At 38.6% G+C, this 19675-nt stretch overlaps 3 protein-coding genes, 1 long non-coding RNA gene and 3 other non-coding genes across 8 annotated transcripts; 2 read left to right on the forward strand and 5 right to left on the reverse strand.

Moving 5' to 3' along the window:
• Nucleotides 1–1712: 1712 nt before the first annotated feature.
• On the reverse strand, nucleotides 1713–6118 carry kctd14 (potassium channel tetramerization domain containing 14). 2 transcript variants are annotated; one of them, XM_084716414.1, is made up of 4 exons: nucleotides 5988–6118; nucleotides 3684–3905; nucleotides 3322–3456; nucleotides 1713–2624 (listed from the first exon to the last, which is right to left on the reverse strand). In XM_084716414.1, exons 1-4 carry the CDS (start codon nucleotides 6039–6041, stop codon nucleotides 2313–2315), a joined length of 723 nt encoding a protein of 240 aa, XP_084572540.1. In that variant the 5' UTR covers nucleotides 6042–6118; the 3' UTR covers nucleotides 1713–2312. The 2 variants fall into 2 exon arrangements, with proteins under 2 accessions (XP_084572540.1, XP_084572539.1); XM_084716413.1 differs by having other exon boundaries at nucleotides 5961–6060.
• A 1086-nt stretch (nucleotides 6119–7204) lies between these two features.
• Nucleotides 7205–14089, reverse strand: rps3 (ribosomal protein S3). Its single transcript, XM_084717596.1, has 7 exons — nucleotides 13960–14089; nucleotides 11726–11856; nucleotides 11339–11432; nucleotides 10450–10544; nucleotides 8971–9158; nucleotides 8542–8745; nucleotides 7205–7281 (listed from the first exon to the last, which is right to left on the reverse strand). Exons 1-6 carry the CDS (start codon nucleotides 13987–13989, stop codon nucleotides 8546–8548), a joined length of 738 nt encoding a protein of 245 aa, XP_084573722.1. The 5' UTR covers nucleotides 13990–14089; the 3' UTR covers nucleotides 7205–7281; nucleotides 8542–8545.
• Nucleotides 7798–7947, reverse strand: LOC146328562 (small nucleolar RNA SNORD15). The gene has a single exon (XR_014770068.1). It is a non-coding gene; the product is annotated as a small nucleolar RNA SNORD15 (small nucleolar RNA).
• LOC146328563 (small nucleolar RNA SNORD15) lies at nucleotides 9525–9674 on the reverse strand. The gene has a single exon (XR_014770069.1). It is a non-coding gene; the product is annotated as a small nucleolar RNA SNORD15 (small nucleolar RNA).
• LOC146328564 (small nucleolar RNA SNORD15) lies at nucleotides 10763–10912 on the reverse strand. The gene has a single exon (XR_014770070.1). It is a non-coding gene; the product is annotated as a small nucleolar RNA SNORD15 (small nucleolar RNA).
• Nucleotides 14090–14739: 650 nt separating the features above from the next.
• LOC146328565 (uncharacterized) lies at nucleotides 14740–15188 on the forward strand. The gene is made up of 2 exons (XR_014769946.1): nucleotides 14740–14770; nucleotides 14874–15188. It is a non-coding gene; the product is annotated as an uncharacterized LOC146328565 (long non-coding RNA).
• Nucleotides 15189–16149: 961 nt separating this feature from the next.
• On the forward strand, nucleotides 16150–19633 carry LOC146328566 (uncharacterized). Its single transcript, XM_084717598.1, has 2 exons — nucleotides 16150–16334; nucleotides 18186–19633. Exons 1-2 carry the CDS (start codon nucleotides 16163–16165, stop codon nucleotides 19091–19093), a joined length of 1080 nt encoding a protein of 359 aa, XP_084573724.1. The 5' UTR covers nucleotides 16150–16162; the 3' UTR covers nucleotides 19094–19633.
• Nucleotides 19634–19675: the final 42 nt, after the last annotated feature.

Below are 19675 nucleotides of genomic sequence, written 5' to 3' on the forward strand. Positions count from 1 at the left end.
ATGAGAAACAAATTGATTCATGGATTAACACTTTATAAAACAGACTTTTTACTCTCTGTGCTTGTGGGAAGACATCAAGTATCTTCAAGTCAGAGGGCTAAAATCCAAGTGGTGTCACAAGTCACTGGTGTTGAAGGCCAAGTCAACTTGCAAGTCTTTTTTGAGGTTGTCGAGTCTAAAAGTCATCAAACTTGAGTCTGACTTGAGTTCAAGTCATGTGACTCCACAGCTCTGGTGTTCTGATTGGGGTTAAGGTGACTTTAGTGAATCCAAACTAACCATTTAAAACACTTAAAGGGATGGTTCACCCAGAAATGAAAATTTAGTCAGAGGGTCGGGTTTATTTTGTTAGTCTGCAAAATGGTGCTGGATTTTCACAGGTGAACAGTGCTGTAGAATCTCCCAAACAATGGAAGTGAATGGTGACCAGTTTTCAAACAAAAAACTGAACAAAAATAAAATTAAAACAGAAAATGCCTCCATACTGCCCGTCTGGTGTCACAACACACACACAGTTCAGACAGTGTGTATGTGAACGTGGCTCCAAGCTAAAGATCTACAGTGAAGATTCAGGCTAAAAACTTGGCATGTTGGGACTTCGGAAGACGTTTATGTTTATATTTTCATGTTTGAAAACTGGTCACCATTCACTTCAGTTGTTTGGGAGATTCTGTAATGCTGTTTTCCTGTGAAACTCCGGCAGTGTTTTGCAGACTAAAAAACTAAACCCCATCATGAGGGTGAGTAGATAATGACTGAATTTTCATTTTTGGGTGAACTATCCCTTGAAGTCACACAGTAACACAAACAAACTAATCAATATAGTGCTGGGCAATATATCAATATTTTATCAATATTGTAATATGAGACTAGTTATCAACTTAGGTGTGGAGATCCTCATATGAAGATATGACTGAGGCGTTGTCTTTTTCTGGTTTTAAAGGTTACTTTACAGTAAAGTGATGCCTTTTTTTTTTTTTTTACCAGACTGTTCTAGTTGTTCAATTATTCACCTTTACCCCTTCATCACTACATCCACATTACTGATTCTCATTGTGCTAATTATTTAAATAAGCACAAACAGCCATTCCTGAATTATTGTTGACAAATCTATGGTAATATTTGGTTTTGTCTTTTTCATGCAGTCCTACTGTTTGGTACTTTAATGCACAGCAAAGCATCTTATTCTATAAGATCATCATGTTTCCTCCTGCTGCTTCCTGCTACAATCATTGCAGCACTAATTTGTAATTTGCATTATGTTGTTCAGATGTTCAGGTAAATATCTCGATTCCTCTGTAGCTGGTTAAGTGCACAAAAAAAAACAAAAAAAAAACCAAAAAAACAACCTGCTTCTACACTTTGAGGGTGAAAAAAAAAAGTCATTTTGTGACTGTGTAGTTGTTGTTTATTAAAATTTAGCAGCAGTACAACATGATTTAATTGACACTACACAGAACATGAAACAATATTCATATTTATATATGTGTATACATTTGTAAGAAAGTAAAATATACTTCTGTGGACCCGTCACTTAATCTTAAACCAGTTTGAAATTCATTACATTCAGATGCTTTACTGACCCCGTGTGTTGAAAATGTTCAAAATCAAGACCCTCCCTTTTTTTCACATGGTGTGAACTTCAGTCAGGTTTTAGGATGAGTCAAAGAAGTGAGACAGCAGTTCTTCATGATATTCTTTTAGCAGCTGACAGTGGTCAAACAGCCACAGCTTTTGACAATGTTGACCTTGTGATTTTGATTGAACTTTTAAAGATCTGGGTTGGCATGTTGGGTATAGTTTTGCACTTGTTTAATTTCAGTCTTTCTAATAGGAAATTCTGTGTGACCACGGGTGATTTTTAAATCCTTCAACTCTCATTTTTATGGAGTGCATCAAGGCTCAGTCCTTGGCTCTTTACTATTCTTAATTCATAAGGCTTTGTTTCATCTTTTAAATCTCTCTTAAAAACACTTATTCAGAATTGCTTTCTCTTGAATCAGTTATTCTTCTGTTTTTACTTTACTTGTTTTCATTGTGTTTTAGTAATTCGTACCTTTCTTGGCATTTTTATTGTCCAAATTTATCTTTTGATTTTATATTTTATACAAAGTACTTTGTAACCAGTTTTTTGAAAGGTGTGACACAAAGTTATTATAATAGACGTGCTGCATGACATACAAATATTTAGGAAAAGCTGCAGCAACTTTGAACAAATGTAATTCATCAAAATGGTGTCTGATATTTGTAGAAACAGTAAAAATACAGTTTTCACTTCTGCTCTGAGTAAAAACAGAAAAGTAGCCAACTCATCACCACCAGGTAAACGTGACTTTGTAGAAGTAGTCGTAGCTCCTGGACAGGAAGCTCTTCTCCATGACGTGTGGCTCGATGCTCACGCTGTAGCCCTGACTCTCGATGTCCACCTTTACACAGTCCAGCAGGTCTTGGACGGACGGGACGGCCTTCCAGGGTCCGAATGTCACCACCGACTCCTTGTCCGCCTCCAGGCTGCTGATGGCGTTGTCATAGAAACCCAAATCCTCCTCTGTCCGCAGCACGCAGATCATGATGGTGGAGTGGCGGGCGGCGATGGCCTCGGCTCGGGCGATACGAATCAGCACCTGGAACAAAAGTGAAATTACTGCCTTCATGAACAGACAAACAGATGACTTGCAGATTGAGGATGACAGGAAAATGTTCACTTCACTTGAACAGACAGACCGGAAATATTTTCCCACTACAAACTGGTTGTGTCAGTGTCATGTGACATAGAAATACTTGAGCTGCATGCATAATTTAATCATATTATATTGTTAAAATATTTTTATTAACATTATTTTGTCTTATCATTTTTGTCTTTGACCCAGACACGTCATTTTTTCTGTCAGTTTGGTATTTTCAGAGGCTCTTAATACAACAGCACCCACAACTATTATTTTTTCAGCAATTAAAATGGTGTGTTGTCCTAATTAAAGGGCAACTTTGGTGTTTTTCCACCAAGTGGTCCAGTGAAAGCGATTCAGTACTGAGTGCAAAACTGGCTGCAAACTTTGCAGCAATTACACGCCATCAATGTTTGCTTTTGCCCCTGACAGACTTATTCTGGCTCGACGTGTCATTTCTTCCTGCTGCTTCTCGGATGTCTGACCTCCCTCACGCTCCTCTCCCAATATTTTCACATCTAACTCTGGAGAAAGGGGTTTATTTTGACCAAACCAGAGCTGGAGAGAGACGGCTATGAATTCTTAAGTTAGCGTTCTGGAAGTGTTGTGGGTTTCCGTCAACAGTTAGCTGATAGTTTTTGTGTCATCAGCTGACCTCGATGTTTTCTTTGTAGTGCGGAACTCTGGAGAGGAACTGCTGCCTTCCCACCAGCTCTCCAAACAGCCGAGGAGTTTCCTCCAAACGTTTGACCAGTGGTTTGATGTTGTAGTACACCGCCTCCTTGTGAACCTTCACACACACACACACACACACACACACACACACACACACACACACACACACACACACACACACACACACACACACACAGGTTCATACAGTGCACTGTTTTCAAAAACTCTAAAATACATTTCAACATGCACATGCATCATGCCTGTTTCTGTAGTGACAGGAGGAGTGTCATGATTTCATTAAATTACTTGACTGATATCAGGCTTATAAATAAAACAACAGACCTCCTGGATGTTCTCTGCTGGCAGCCAGTCCGATCTCAGGAACTCGAGGACGGCTCCAAAGTGTGTGCCGTCGCGGTCGATGAAGTATCGCCCCTGTGCGTCAGTGTGTAGTTTGGGCTGTCCGCTGAACAGTTCAGCCAGCTTGGAGTCGGGGTGTTTCCTGAGTGTGCTCAGAGAGGTGCTGAACAGGTGACCCCCGACATTTAACTGCACAACTGGAGACTGCCGAGGGGAAAGATCATTCACTTATTTCAACTTCATTAAACTGTCGTCAGGTCAGGGCGTGTGCACTGCTGCTTCGGACACGACTGGTTTCATTTTAACATGTCCTGTAGAACAGCTGACCGTACCAGACGACACAGATTTTATTTGTAGCTGCACAAGAAGTAAATCAAAATAATTATATCGAAAAGATAATATGTTTGGGCAGTCTTTCAAGCAAGAGTGAACAAATGTTTGGTTTTTATTTTTAAAAATGAGACCAAAATTGAGTTTTGTTTCTGGATGTTTAATTTTAGAGCTTCTGTAGTAAAGATGAGCATGAAGGCCCATTTCCACCAATGTGTCAAAAAAAAGAAAATTCTGTAAGTTACTGTAACGAGAGACCCTCTTGAACTAATGTCATTTCTCATTATAATGATCACAGGATTTTTTTGTCTTCATATTGGCTGAAATGGGATCTCCATATTCAGATATCATCTTCTAGACATTAGCTTAATGCAGATATTTCTGTAATGTGATGAATGATTAAATTTAGGGCTACAGCTAAAGATTACTTTCATTATAAATTATGTTTTCTATTGATGGTTTAGTCTGTGTCAGAAAACAGAAGAAAATCAGTTTCCACATCCCAAATTTGTGCCTTCAAATGTCTGTTTGATCAACAATCCAAAAATGAAAAAAATAAATAGTTTAATGATAGAGGACAAAAATAATAATATTAATAATAATAAAAATTAAAAATTAAAAAGTGCCTATATTTCTTTGTTTTATGTCATTCTTAAATAAATAGTTTGGGTTTGCAGCAGGGGTCTCACACTCTGATTGGTTTGGGGCCAATGATGGTGTTTCAAATACTTACATATTTTTGTTATGCAGAACAATAAAAAAAAGGCAAACAGCAGTTTCTATGCATTTCTCTATACATTAGTTAGCCACAGCAAAATAACACAGCACCTCAGTGACTTTTAACACACACACACACACACAGTGTGTGTGCTCAGTAACTATTGGAAGGGCGTTACCTACATACTGACTTGCTCAGGTTGATAAGACCTCACGCCGCTACTGTCTGTCAGAAAATCAGTGACGTCTGTTAGTCCTGAAACAGTTACAGCAGCAGCCACTGGTGGAGGAAATACTCAGGTCCTTTACTACAGTAAAAGTACATTTACTGCACTGTAAAAATACTCAGTACTAAGTATAATCAGTATATAAGTATAATCACTCAAATGTACTTTAAGTATTAAAGGTTTAAGTACTCAGTGTACAGACATGCCCCCTGTGGTTGTTGTACTGTTATATGTGATGATTATGACATTACTGTAAAATCAGGATTTTACTGTTGCAAATGATGATTATTTTAATCAACTGATTCTTTGGTTTGTAGAAAAAAAAGAAAATAGTGAGAAACGCAGTGACCTAAAGCCCAAAGTGACACCTTCACAATGTTTGTTTTGTCTGATTAACTGTACAAACCTCAAAATTACTAGCAATAAATTATGATTATTAATACAATATGAGTGTAAAAACATTAACTTGTAAAATAACTACTAATCGAAGCTGTCAGATAAATGTAGTGGAGTAGAAGTACAAAGTGGAATCAAAAGAAAATACACGAGTACCTCAAGTTTGTACTTACAGTTACAGTACTTGAGTAAATGTACTTAGCTACATTGCACCACAACGTTTAGGTTAGTGGATTTAAATGTACATTTCCCTCTGAGACACATTGATGGAGTAAATAATCCTCCAACATGAGACAAACTTTTCCTTCTGTCTCGGCAGGTTAACTCGAGAGTTTCCTCAAAGTTGGATTTCAGATTCCTGTGGAACAGGAAACACTGCGGCCGTTAAAAACGTTTCAGTCAAACTTTCTGACGCTAGAAAACTGCTAAAAGGAGAGCAAATATGCAAATAATGAGCCTATTATGCAGAAAAACTGAATAATTTTTAACCGTCAGTGTTTCTGGTCTGTCTGCGCGTCCATCCACCTGTTGTATCAGTGAACAGGTAAAATGTTTAGTTTAACTCTCACCGCTCCACTAAATATCCCACCTGTGAAGTTAAAAACGCGTTTCTTACTGGAGCTGCAGCTGAAGACTGTTTCGCAGATGATTTGTAATCCGGCAGACTCATCTCGTCTTCAACGTTAGTGCAGGTGAGAACTGGGAGTTTTTTTACTCTGCTCAACAGGTAGGAGCCGGGGGGCGTGGCCTAACCCGGACCTGATGCTTTAGTGTTGAGAAGATGAGTCACTCGGGAGAAAAATCTTTGACCATTTTCTCCTCAGATTCACACGCGGGGTTACATCAACATAAAAAAAAATCCTCTGTTTGTGTTGATTTTCTCTCACTTGAAGCAGCTTCTTGATACTGCTGGGTAATAACAGATTTTGTTTTCTTTATACATGAATTGACTTGTTATGAAGTCGACCAGGTCATTAAAGTTTAGTCCTTTGAATTTGATTAACAGCAGGTTGGTTGATTCTCTGTAGGTGCTTTTCTTTACAATTCTTATGGCTCTTTTTTTAAAGGATGAATATTGGATTAATGTTGCCACACTTCTACACAATGGGTTTGGTATGAAAGAACAGTACAATATAATGAAAAATGATTCGATATATTAGATCTATAATACATCAAATTCATTTAAATATTGTAGTAAATAAGTTACGTGTGTAACGTTCCCAGATTTCTTTTTTGCACTGGCCTGCAGCACGTGCAGCTTTCTGGTACCAGCAAACTGAGCGGAGTGAGACATCTTGCTTGCTCCTGTCAGAAATGTATCACATGACTTCAAACTTGTCACTCTTCGGTCTTTCAGGGAAGATTAAACTGTAGTCTTCAGTTATTTTTGCTCATTGTCAACACAAGGAAATGAAATACTCTTTATGTAACAGCTACCAACACATTCAGCCATCTGGAAACTTTGTTCAAGCTGCTGTTAAAACGACTTAGAAATTTAACAACAGAAGGTGACAACTTATTAGATAACAGTTTTACACTGATGGCAGATGGCTCCAATGAATATTATTCAGATGAGTTAATAAAGTTCTTGACAGCCAGTGACTGTAACAAAACAAACTTTATCACAAAAGGCAAAACAGCAAAACTTAGAAAGCCCAGAGAAACTGTATTAATGTGTATGAGTACAACTGTAGCATCATTTTTGTGATCAAACCAGTAGTGACTACTGTCTTTCCAAGGTTTTATTTCTATTGTGTAAAATCTGATCTATTAGCGAGTAATTCTCTAACTGTTCAAGAACACTGCAGAACAAAGTGACCACAACATGATGAGTGTATTTTCCAGATTTTATTGTTTTTGTACACAAAAAACATCGGGTCTTGCTTCCATCAGGTAGACTGCTTGATAGTCTGAAAAAAGGAGAGAGAGAGAGAAAAAAAAAAAAAGGATTAAAAAGCAGCTTAATTTATTACTTTGTTTTCTTAATACAATCAATAGTTAAGCCAAATGCAAAAATGCTACAAATATTAATTTCCACGACTCCACAATGATTTGAAGAGTGAAAACATATTGCGGATGAGGCCTACAGTTATGACTGATCCTTAAATTTACAGTCATTACATTAAACCCCTTGCTTTTCATTCGTCTGTGGCATCAAGCAGCGATTGGTTTATTCTGTGTCATTTCAGGCTTCAACTGATTTGACATCCACAGCATGAATAGAACATATTCTATATTAAAGGAAATCTTTTGTTGAGTAGATTGAGAAAGACTTTCAATTTAATATTGTGAAAAAAGTCTGTTCGGGTGGAATTTCATTTAGATTATCACAAGCAGATCCGGTGTGATTTGGTCAGTTTGTTGACATGTTATTGACTGTCACTTTTCATCAGTTACTGTAAAACAGGTCCACATGCTGCTTCAACCCTTCTCAGACAAATGCCTCTATGTCTTCAACCGAAAAGGACTCACTGCTCTGAGGAACTGGAGCAGAACCACAGAACGTGGATCTGAACCAGTAACCACCAGAACCAGACTGAGTCCTGTTCCGACTCGTCATCGTATCATCACTGAAGGGACAAGAACTAATCTGTGTTTATTGCCCATTACTAGATGGATGTCCTGTTAAATTACTGAATCAGATGTCACATATTAACATCCAGTCTGCTACCATCAGAACCAAATTATAGTACAAACTTCAGCAATCTTCAGAATTATTTCAAGATTACTCATGCAGTATGAGACAATCTGATATCTCACCGCATAGACAGTCTGTGGACGTCTACATACAGAATGCACAAACAAACCTAAGACCCAATATGAAGAGCTGCTCTGAAAATTCTGATTTGGTTATGCAGTGCAGACTGTTTTTAACCATTTGTTTCCACCCAGAATTAGCAAGAAAAGCTGCAAGATTATCTTACGCCACTACTGAGCAAAGCATGTAGAAACTAACTTGTGCACCTATAAGATTATAACTGTCCCTCATGATAGAGGATTTATATTAAGATATTTCTGTAGTGTCCATTATCCTACCAGAACAATTAGTACACTGCTGCTGTGATACACTGCTTCAAAGTTAATAAAAAAAAAATCAAGGGGCCAAGTAGCTTACTGTAGCTTCACATCATAATCAGGCCTGCTGATGATGGGACCCTGCGGTCTCTTACCCTCTTATGCAGTGGGTACAGGTGTTCCCTGGGGCATGACGGGCACCTCTGGCTTGGCCCCCTTCTGCTCAGAAATGGGTGTGGTGGGCAGGTTCTCCTCTTTGGGCTCCACGATGCTGACGTGGTCGGGCAGGGGCTTCTTGGGGCCGATCTTACCGCTGGGGTCCCAGGGCAGCATGATCTTCACCTTGATGCCCAGCACACCTGAGGACAACCAACAAGCACATCAATACACACATTAACACCAACAAAAAACACTAAATCAATGAAATACAGAGCTGAAATAAAAGCACATCCTCCTCTAAAGTTCCATTTGGTTTGGTTTCAGTACCAATAAAAGATTTCAAGGAAGACCTAGCAAGAAAAAAAAACAAAACAAAACAGTGGAAATTTCTTTAATGCTGCAGTGTCTGGTTGGCCTGCACTCACCCTGCCTCAGCAGGACGTGGCGGACTGCTGTGTCGACGTAGTAGTTGACGGGGTCTCCGCTGTGGATCATCAGACCGTCCACAAACTTCATGGACTTGGCCCTCTGACCCCTCAGCTTGCCGGACACAACAACCTCGCAGCCCTTGGCGCCACTCTCCATGATGAACCTCAGAACACCGTAGCAGGCCCTGAAAGACAAGGTTTTAAAAGTTTAGTGTTAGCAAGCAATTATTTCCTAAGAATTACAGCCTGTTTTCCTGCTGTTTTGATGAAAATGAACAAAAGAGTCCAAGAAATATAACATTTAAAGAACTGATGGAAGATGGAGGTTTACATTGGGTTTAAACTTGAGAACTAACAAGTGTTGCTGTAGATATGAAATGTATGCATGTATATAATTCTGAAATTTCAAAACTTGGAAGTAAATCTGGTAAAAAAAAAAAAGTATTTTTATAAGTTTGTCACAGGCTGTGATTCACATCCCCAGCCGTCTTTATACAACATTTCCACTAAGTTGCTATAAGCAGGTAACAGTGTGTCTGTGCTGCTTCAACCCTTCTCAGACAAATGCCTCTATGTCTTCAACCAAAAAGGACTCACTGCTCTGAGGAACTGGAGCAGAACCACAGAACGTGGATCTGAACCAGTAACCACCAGAATCAGACTGAGTACTGTTCCGACTCGTCATCGTATCATCACTGAAGGGACAAAAACGCAGACGCTGAGTGAACGCTTCACTCAGAGCTAACACACAGCTCTTTACAAAGTTTTTTTTTTATTTTAAATGATCCAATTATGTTTCTACTTTTTCTGCCTACAGCAAACAGGCTGCAATGTAATCCAGTGAACAGTTTATTTCAGAATAACTGTCAGTCGAAAAACAAACACGTAGAGTGGCCATACTTCAACGGTACACAACTGCCCATGAGGATCACGTTGCAGCAATTTGGATAAAGAAGTCATTTTAATACCATGTCTAAATGAGGTTTAAATCTTTGCCATTACCCCCTTAAAACAACTATAAGCTCCCATTATTTCCCATCTGAGCAACGATTCCTAAAATAAAAAAGGTACAACCAACTAAACAACATAATTGATGGTAACAAGGTTTTCATATTTACCATATAATTCAGTATAGTCTAGAATTTTACACATGCTACATCATACATGCTTAATTTAAAGGCCAAAAGACAGTTGAAAGAGGCAGGGAGTGGAATATAAAGAAGGCATTAATCAGCTCTGGGTGAAAATCTATGATTAAGACCTGACAAAAAGGTAAAACTGAATTTCTGATGTGAGGGAATTTAAGATTTTTCAAACGTGACCATCTCCATACTGACATTTCAATTCTTACGAGGAGAATTGCTATCATGATGCTACATGTCATCTTTAAAATGCAGAACAGCTGCAACAAACCAGAGTAACATGCTGAATTAGTTATAACAGTAAATCCTACCAGTTTTGTACAGCAGTGCTTACCTACGCACAGCAAGACCTCCCAGCAGCTTGTAACGCAGAGACTCTGCCTGAGCGATGGCGCACAGACCACGAGTGGCAACTTTCTCGGCATACAGCTGTAGAGAGAGCAGAGACAGTAGTCAAAAACCCTGCATAGTGCCAATGTTAAACTACAGGTTAAGACAAACATGGCTCCTACATGGTGTTTGCATCATCAGATTAAATGCAGATACATGAATTGACTGTTTTCCTGCTTTCACACAGAACAGCAAAAAAAAAAAAAAAAAAGACAGGGAAAATAACTGCTACTGCAATATACTCCTGATGCTTCAACCCTTCTCAGACAAATGCCTCTATGTCTTCATGTGAAAAGGACTCCCTGATCTGGGGAACTGGAGCAGATCCACAGAACGTGGACCTGAACCAGTAACCACCAGAGCCAGACTGAGTCCCATTCTGTCTCGTCATCGTATCATCACTGAAGGGAGGACAATCAAGATTCTGAAGCCTGGGATCATTTTATTCTTAACATTAACAGGATGTTTTAACATTACTACAGTAAGAAACTAATCATTATAGTGAAATGTGCATTGTGTTGAGCAAAGAATAAATAAGAGGGCAGAAAAACAAATTATGAATTTTCAGCCGTTTAAAAATAGTGGACTGGCATTATTGTTGAAGTTGATATCAGTGCAACTATTAATTTCTTTTACTACACAAATCTGTGACTGTTACAACCATTTTGAACCTACTGGGAAACAGAATGTACAATCAGGATTTATTTTACTGTATTAATACACAATAAAAACTGTTAAAAATAATACAGGCAGCACAATACCATATTTTCCTTTCTGCATTAGAGGATTTGAGTAAGCACTTTACTTCACATCATTTATCCTGATTTCCTTACCTCCACACTGCCCTCGGGGAAGCCAAACCTCTTCTGGACCACAGCGGTCAGTTCTCTGATACGACGGCCCTTTTCTCCCAGAACATTCTGGGTCCTAAAGAGGGTTTAAAGACATTTAGGATTACAGTGTTCCTTGGCAAAGATGTCAACAGCCAACAGCATCAGGTAAAAGAGTTCATCATAATATCAAACGTTCAGTTTGGCACCGACAGTGCTGAATGTTGTGGGCAGGCCAAGATCTTGAACTGTTCACATCCAAGTCAAAAATTTGTTGTCAAAGACTGAATTCTAGACCAACTTCAATATACAGTCCTGGAATCAGTTCTGTAGTCACCTTTTACCCTCCACAATTGTGCAAAACAAAAATCTTTAAGTGTAGACAGTCACCTTGTGGCCAGGATGATGATCTCGGTCCTGGTTGGAGTCACACGCACCTCCACACCGGAGTAGCCATCCTCAGCAAGCTCACGAGTCAGGAACTCGTTCAGCTCGGCCTTGAAGATACCGTCTGAGACGAACTGAGGAGAGAATACAGAATCAGATTCCCTGTGATAAAACTGACTATCACTCAGAATAAAAACATGCGACTCAGCTGAGGCTGAATGATTGATATTTTGACAAAATTGTGATATGATTTGTGATATTAGAAGTAATGTGAACATTTACAACATTATTTGCATTTTCATTGACAAAGGATTAAAATGATTGTGATTTCTGTGGGTTGCTGTACCACGCAAGATTTTTAAAGTCTGTACAGTTTGATATGTAGGTCAGAACATCTCTGCAGCACGACATTTTAAGACGGTATTTTGTAGGGTTTTTTTTATATAAATATAAAATCATCAATTGATCAAAATGAGCTTTGTTTCAAAAATCAAAATGCAGAATCATTCTCAGCATTTTTGCCCCCCATCACTTCCACCTACTTGCAGCATCCAGCTCATGTCCGAAGCAAAAGATAAATAAAACAAATTAAATTCAGACAACAAAGTATAGCTTACTGGCTGTCATATTACATTTGATACCATACAAACTCTTAAAAGAAAAAATAAAATGTAAATGACAGTTGTCTGGGCATAAAACCTATGATTTGTAAATCATTGCAAGTCAAGACTATAATTTAACAATGGTATAACCATCAGTGCAACATAAAATGTTTTAATCAAATTGTGACTTTAAAGACTTAAGACTTATGGAATCATGAAGTTGGAGAATCATGACACCTAGTATTCTGACAAACCTTTCCTCTAACAAATATAGCCCCTACTATGATTTGAATATTGCAGTGGACCACATTAATTTGATAAAATCTGGCATAGCTGTTCAGCACTTAACTCCGCATTTCACTTAGCCTGGCAGTGCCAGACTAATCCCTAGATTTGCTCTGCCAAAGTCAATGAAAACAAGAGTTTGGCAGATTAATCTGGTTTCCAAGCTACATTGTAAAAAGAACTGGAAAAGGAAGAATTATCAATACTAATATTAAGAATCAAATATTTTTAATCACAATTTTCAGACAGTGGAGGCTTGCAGTCAGGGCTGAATGATAAAGGAAAAAAATACATTTATTTTGACTGATATATTGCTTGCAACATGATTTGCAATTAATGGGAATTATCTTTCGCCCCATTTTTTAAAAACTCAAACATGTAGAGAAGAAGATCTGTCGGCCCGGGGCATCTCTTCTGCATAACATCACTTTGTTAAAATGCTGTTTGGAGACTTTTTAAAAAAAACTGCAGCAACTGCGATGTAGATGTTGCACTTGGCCATATTCTGATTTCAACAATATTTTTGATCAGTTGTGTCAGACATGAGAAACAGACGAGAGAGCAACTTTCCTCAGTCAAGAAATGAATGAGTCGAGAAGTTTAATTGACCTGAATGAATAAATAAATAACCACAAGCTAAAATACTACTCTTTAAAAACGCGCAAGCTGGTTTCAGTTAGATCCAGTAATGACTACTCCTTTGTCTAGTTAACTGATTTTAAACGTTTAGATATACTTTAAAACTCCCAGAGATCTTGTATTAAGTATGTGTGATATGTTTTAACGTGAATTCATCTGTAGCATATCCAAATACGATGCTACTGTCAGTCGTCTTCGGCCATAAAAAGCTAAGTGCACTGTGGGGCCATTAGATGTTTAGGTCAAACTTCTGTAACTACATAAATCGTCTATCTACTATATACCGATTTCTCCGGGTGAGCTAGCACCAATTCTCACTCCGCGCTCGTTCACTTGACTCTGAAGCTAACACACCGGCTGAGCCACATTACGAAACTTGAAACTAAGTTTAAACGGAGACGAGCAGAGATGTTTCACGTGTTTATAAATGTGGTGCACACAACCCAGCAGACATTACAGCGAGTGCGGGACTCGTGAACTGAAGTCCGGGTTTATCTCATGCCCGGCTGCGGCGGACAGAACCATGCTAGCTAGCCAAATGAGGAGGTCACAGCGCCGGCAGCATCTGGATTAATCCTCTCCGGCCAAGAGGTGGACGAGCTCGACTGACACCGGGGTTAACACGAAACGGTTGTATCCACGCCGACACGACGCCATTTCTATATAATTCTGTTGTCTGTGTGAGTAAAACGGGGACAAAACAGTGCTAACCTTCCTCTTCTTGGAGATTTGCACCGCCATCTTCCAGTAGGCCGTAGACAGGAAAGGACCCTCACAGGAGGCGGAAATGCATTTATACCAAAATCTTGAACTTCCGGTGATGTCATGTCCAGGCGGATTCTAGGACTTGTAGTTCTTGGGGTGTAGACGATTCCCCCCCTAAACATTTTATATGTAATAATCAGTGGTGGACAAAGTACTCAGCCCCAGTACTTGAGTCAAAGTATAGATACTCCTGGTCAAATATTACTCAACTACAAGTGAAAGTTGCTCAGTCAAATTTTTACTTGAGTTAAAGCACAAGAGTTCTTGCTTTTAAAAATACTTAAGTATTCAAAAGTACAAATTACAAAGTACATTTTCTAATATCAGTACATGCTGTATTGTTTTCACGATGCATTTACAGAACTTTGTAACTCTCTGAAACCACCTGATGATGCACTGACCTGCTGTAGAACCACTCTGCTACACAAAGCCTATGGCAGAACCCATCCACCTCAATTAATCTGAAACAGCACTTAAATCTGAGGACCCTGAACTTCAGTGACCAGCGGGTAAATGAAAATGTCATCAGTCGTGTGTTTTCCCATAGATGTAACATATATAAAAGATGAATTTATTGGTTTGTACTTTTCTTTTCAATAGATCTTTGAGCTACTGAGGGTCATTGAGGAGGTCACAGGTGTAGGAGCACAAATGAAGAGAGGGGAGATAAAACTCCTGGATTTTGCCTTCGATGTTATGCTCCCAGAGGTAAGATGGTCAATCTAGCTTGCTTGGGAAATGAAAGGAAATTTTTTGGGTTATTGTGGTCAGTATTTTATTCCTTTGGAAAACATAAAAACAAAATAGTGCACTCTCTAGAGCACCACAAGGTATGATTGGATCATTTAACTGTTTTTCAGATGCTGATCAAAATCTTGGAAGGAGAAGGCATGACCCGACTGCAGGCAGAAATCATGATGGCCAGTGGGAGCATATTTTAAGTCTGACCCCCCGAGAGATCATGATGGACAGTAGAAGCCTGATTTAACTTTTGTTTTATTGTTCATTGTTTTTTTTGTTTTTTTTCATTGTTTCATGTTCTGTTTCATTTGCTCATCTCAGTTGTTGTTCATACTTTTCCCCTGTTTTTGATTTTATTTCTTTGTATGTTTGTTTTTCTATTTTGGAAGATTTGGAGATGGAACGCAATAAAACTTTTATCACAAAAAAGAGAAGTCCAAGTCAAGTTCTTAATGTTGTCAGCATGATAATGTAATGTGTTTAACTGTATTCCAGAAATAAAATAGAATTAATAGAATACTGACAATCTGACAATAGGACAATCTAATTATTGCATTCATTTAATAGTTAAACCTGGAGATGAACACATGTCCAGACCCAGGAACTCCCTGTTCTGTTGCAGTCACACTTGTCTGGGGCCACTGTGTTGCTCATGATGCCCCTCTCTCATCCTGGAAGATGAGGTGAGGAAACGTCCAGCAGGATTGAAATTATTTAGCTAAGCTTTTCTCTTATGCTTTTGAGCAAAGGGTGTGTGGGGAGTCTATACTGTGTTTAATGAAGGAATCTTCTGGTGGGCAGGCTGGGCCATATACAGGAAAGGTAGGGAGAGCATGCCAGCTTCCTGCAAACAAGATCCTGCATAATATCTGGGCAATACAGTCTTTACGCTGTATTACCACTAATGATTTACAGTGCTGGCCTCCTTTTTTACACTCAACATAAATAACAATTAGCTACATGAACCATGCTAATGTGAAGGTGATTATTTTTCAGTTCTAGCATGAATGATGTGAGAACCCCCCCCCCCCACACACACACACATTGTATTCATGTTGTTTAATAACGTCTTAATATTGATTGTAAATGAATGAAACATTAACATTATCACTTAGTAATTATTTCAGGCTTCTACTTGCTAACATCTCAGTTTTACATACTGTATAAAGACTGTAATATTTCCACCACTGAAGCTTGATTTTTATGTTGAATTGTTGTGTGAACAATCCTTGTTTTATATACTTAAAAAAAAAAACAACTTCCGGTTTGGACTTCCGGTATGGAGTAGATCTATAACGGCGCCCTTGTCTGCCATCTTCCCTGCAGGCGGGTACTCTTGGTACTCTTAGCTGGAAGATGATGTTTGAGTCGTAGTGCAGCTGGTTAATGAATTTTAAATGAAGTAACGATGTCTTCAGTTGAGAGTTTGAGAGAGTTTGTCAACGAGCGACTAACTGCTGCTGCTGAAGAAATATTCACAGTTTTTAAACAAATTATCGTCCAGTTAGAGGAAGAGATCGATCGTCAGCGCAGACTGCTGGATATCGTTTGGAAACCTGAAGTAAAATTACACAGGATAGGTGAGGAAAACTTCAGCATTTTAATAAGACAAAATAGAGGAACTGACTTTATAAAGCTAATGCGTAAAATCCAGCTACAGTTCTGTATACTGGTACTAATTTTCTATAAAATATCTGCACGTTTCTTCTTTAAAATCCTGTAGGACTTTATCACGGTATAATTTAAAACATGGACTGTAACCGTACATATCACAGTATATTTTTATTCTCTTTACATTTCAGTTTAAATACTTTTGTAGATGTAAAGAACTGTACGACAAGTGTATGGCAGCTATTACTGTACCCTTCACTGTGTTACTAGGCCATACTTCACATAGTACACAGGAACATTTAAAGTGTAAAACTGAGTAACTAGGGGGAAAAAATGACCACCGCTTATAACCTCTGTAATCTGATGTGATCTGCAGATTATTGTTTGCTGCTTGTTGCCTGAATTTTTAAATCAGAGCAGTATCCTTATAACAGCAGTTGCACTGGTCTTTGTAGATTTTTATCTGCAACCCATGCAGCAACAGAGAAAGTGCACAGCATTCCAAAATGTCTTACACTGAAACTGCTTCATTGACACTTGGCCAAGGAGAATGAAAGAATAATCTGTCAGATCCAAACACATCTCAGGCCTCCCAATTACCTCAAGACCTTAGTTAGAGCCAGCATATGCCAATGTATGATACCTAAATTTGCATAATTCCCTAATAACAGCGTAGTTAAAAAGCATAGGACAAATTTAGCAGTGTACTTTGCATAATATTTATACCCTCTACCCCTATGCCAGAGCTCCCACAGCAACATGTCTGTATGGAGGAGGAGGTTCGTACTGACCAACAGCTCTGCAACCAGGAGAGGAACTCTAGTCTGGACCAAGAGGATGCACAGCCTCCAGAGATTAATGAAGAACAGGAGGAACTCTGCACCGGTCAGGAGGGAGAGCAGCTTGAACTAAAGCTGGAGACTGAGAATGAGGAAGAGATCAGTCATCAAGGCAGACTGCTGGATATCAAATGGAAATCTGACATAAAGTCACAGAGGATAGGTGAGTAAAACTTCATAATTTTACTGACACACATAAAAGAGGAATTAAATGCATATAAAATCCCAAAGGTGTAACTGTAGAATACCATTCATAACTTTTGAATCTTCTGTAAGAAAAACTTGAAAAACATGATAGTAACATAGATGGCTGAGATATGGGAGCCTATCTCCACCAGGAAAAGGGAAAAGAAACACGGTAAGTCATAATTATGAGAAAAGAAATCAGAATTATAGCATAAATTGTCATCATTATTGATTGATGAAGCTCATCATCAAACACTGTACTGATTTAAATAGGAACAGGTTCCTGTTTCAGTGACAGTTGCACAATAATGTCTTTAACTATCTGGAATCAATGAATATGTTGCTTTAGAAAAGCTGTTCGTAAAACTTTAAAATAGAAACAGAAGGTTAGTCAAGTGTTTGCACTGTTGAAACTGGATCACAGACTATGGACTGACAAATCACAGTTTCAGTCTGTTCAGTCCAACCACTGAGTAGACTGCAGAGGCACCATTGTAGTTCATTAATCATCTCGAGTCACTGACAATTTCCTGGATTAGAAACTGATTCAAAGTTGAAAGTTATTTGTGTGAAAAACGCAACGTTGGTCATGAAACACGGAGGACATCGACTGAATGGAAGTTTTAATATTTCTAATGTAAATAATTAATTTGGTGTTTGAAAAATGCAGATTTATTGTGTTAAAATTTCTGTATCAATGGAAAGGAAAAAAACATCAATATAACAAGTGATTGCAAACTTTTGAATGGCTGTTAATATTTGTACTAATTTGTTTGCATGTCTGTGTTTGTCCAGATCTCCCACAGCAACATGTTTGTAAGGAGAAGGAGGTTTTCACTGACCAGCAGCTCTGTAACCAGGAGAGGAACTCCAATCTGGACCAAGAGGACACAGAGCCTCCACAGATTAAAGAGGAACAGGAGGAACTCTGCACCAGTCAGGAGGAAGAGCAGCTTGAACTGAAGCTGATTGATGCCTTTACATTGACTGGTGGTGACCACCAGCTCCTCTCTAACAGCTCTCATGTATCTGAGAGCCAAAAACAGAAAGGAGGCAAACATCAAGACTCTGGATCAAGTAGAAATGCAGAATCAAAACCAAAGAAAAGACATCAGAAACACAGAAGTCACAGTAACAAAGCAAAGAATTCTGACTTGTCAGAGATTGATTCTGATACTGACACAGGTACAATATCTTTAAAATGTGACACCTGTGGGAAAGATTTTAAGTTCAAGTCATATTTGATTAGACACCTGAGAGGCCACACAGGTGAGAGACCTTATTCATGCAAAATATGTGGGAAAGATTTCAGACAGAATCCTGACTTGACAGTCCACATGAGAACTCACACAGGTGAGAAGCCATATGTGTGCAAGATCTGCAGTAAGGGATTCATTAACAGTTCAGGATTGAAAAATCACATGTCAACACACACAGGTGAGAAACCATATTCATGCAAAATATGTGGGAAAGATTTCAGACGGAACCCTGACTTGACAGTCCACATGAGGACTCACACAGGTGAGAAGCCATATGTGTGCAAGATCTGCAGTAAGAGATTCATTAAAAGTTCAGGATTGAAAAGGCACATGCTCTCACACACAGGTGAGAAACCATATTCATGCAAAATATGTGGGAAAGATTTCAGACGGAATCCTGACTTGACAGTCCACATGAGGACTCACACAGGTCAGAAACCGTAGCTCCGTCACATCTGCAAGAAAAGATTCTCAACAAATTCTCATTTGGTAAATCATATGAAGACACATAAAGGAAAATTGCTTTGTGTTTTGATTCAGTTCTAGTGGTTTGTGGTCAAAACACACAAAATCTCAAAGAAGTGAAGAGCCACATAATTGCAAGACTTGTGGACAAGGTTCTTCTCAAATCACATATTTGAAACATAAAAAAATCACCTTAGGATCAATATACACTTGTGAAAGCATTGAGCTGAAACTCCTGTGGAGACATGTTCGTTGTCTTAACATAATTAAATTTTGCAGCAGCTACATCTGTGTAACTGGATGTAAAATGTTCTCCGTTCAGATAAGATGTTAATATCTTTGTGTAAAGTTTCCCTTCATATGACTTATATTTCTGTTAACGGCAGTGTTTCTGTGAAGTTGTTGTATTCTTCCAAATCTTTGTTTCATATTGAGTGCCCTGTAGTGGCTTTTATACTGATGGTGTGATGTGGATGACCGTTTGTGCCTTTCAAAACATTGCCAATAAATGATCACATTTCAAAATACCAGTATCTTGACTTTTTGTCAGTGATTCTCATG

The sequence above is a fragment of the Lutjanus erythropterus genome, chromosome 4 (assembly GCF_056507025.1).
Source record: "Lutjanus erythropterus isolate fLutEry1 chromosome 4, fLutEry1.hap2, whole genome shotgun sequence".
Classification (NCBI taxonomy): domain Eukaryota; kingdom Metazoa; phylum Chordata; class Actinopteri; order Lutjaniformes; family Lutjanidae; genus Lutjanus; species Lutjanus erythropterus.

Coding starts and splice junctions, on each gene's coding strand:
- LOC146328566 (XM_084717598.1), top strand. CDS start 16,163: ATGTCTTCAGTTGAGAGTTTGAGAGAGTTTGTCAACGAGCGACTAACT. Junction 16,335..18,185: donor AGTAAAATTACACAGGATAG/GTGAGGAAAACT, acceptor GTGTTTGTCCAG/ATCTCCCACAGCAACATGTT.
- kctd14 (XM_084716413.1), bottom strand. CDS start 6,041: ATGAGTCTGCCGGATTACAAATCATCTGCGAAACAGTCTTCAGCTGCA. Junction 3,906..5,960: donor ACGCGTTTTTAACTTCACAG/GTGGGATATTTA, acceptor TCCCCTCGGCAG/TCTCCAGTTGTGCAGTTAAA. Junction 3,457..3,683: donor CAGCAGAGAACATCCAGGAG/GTCTGTTGTTTT, acceptor GTGTGTGTGAAG/GTTCACAAGGAGGCGGTGTA.
- rps3 (XM_084717596.1), bottom strand. CDS start 13,989: ATGGCGGTGCAAATCTCCAAGAAGAGGAAG. Junction 11,857..13,959: donor AAATCTCCAAGAAGAGGAAG/GTTAGCACTGTT, acceptor TTCTCTCCTCAG/TTCGTCTCAGACGGTATCTT. Junction 10,545..11,338: donor TCCCCGAGGGCAGTGTGGAG/GTAAGGAAATCA, acceptor CTCTCTCTACAG/CTGTATGCCGAGAAAGTTGC.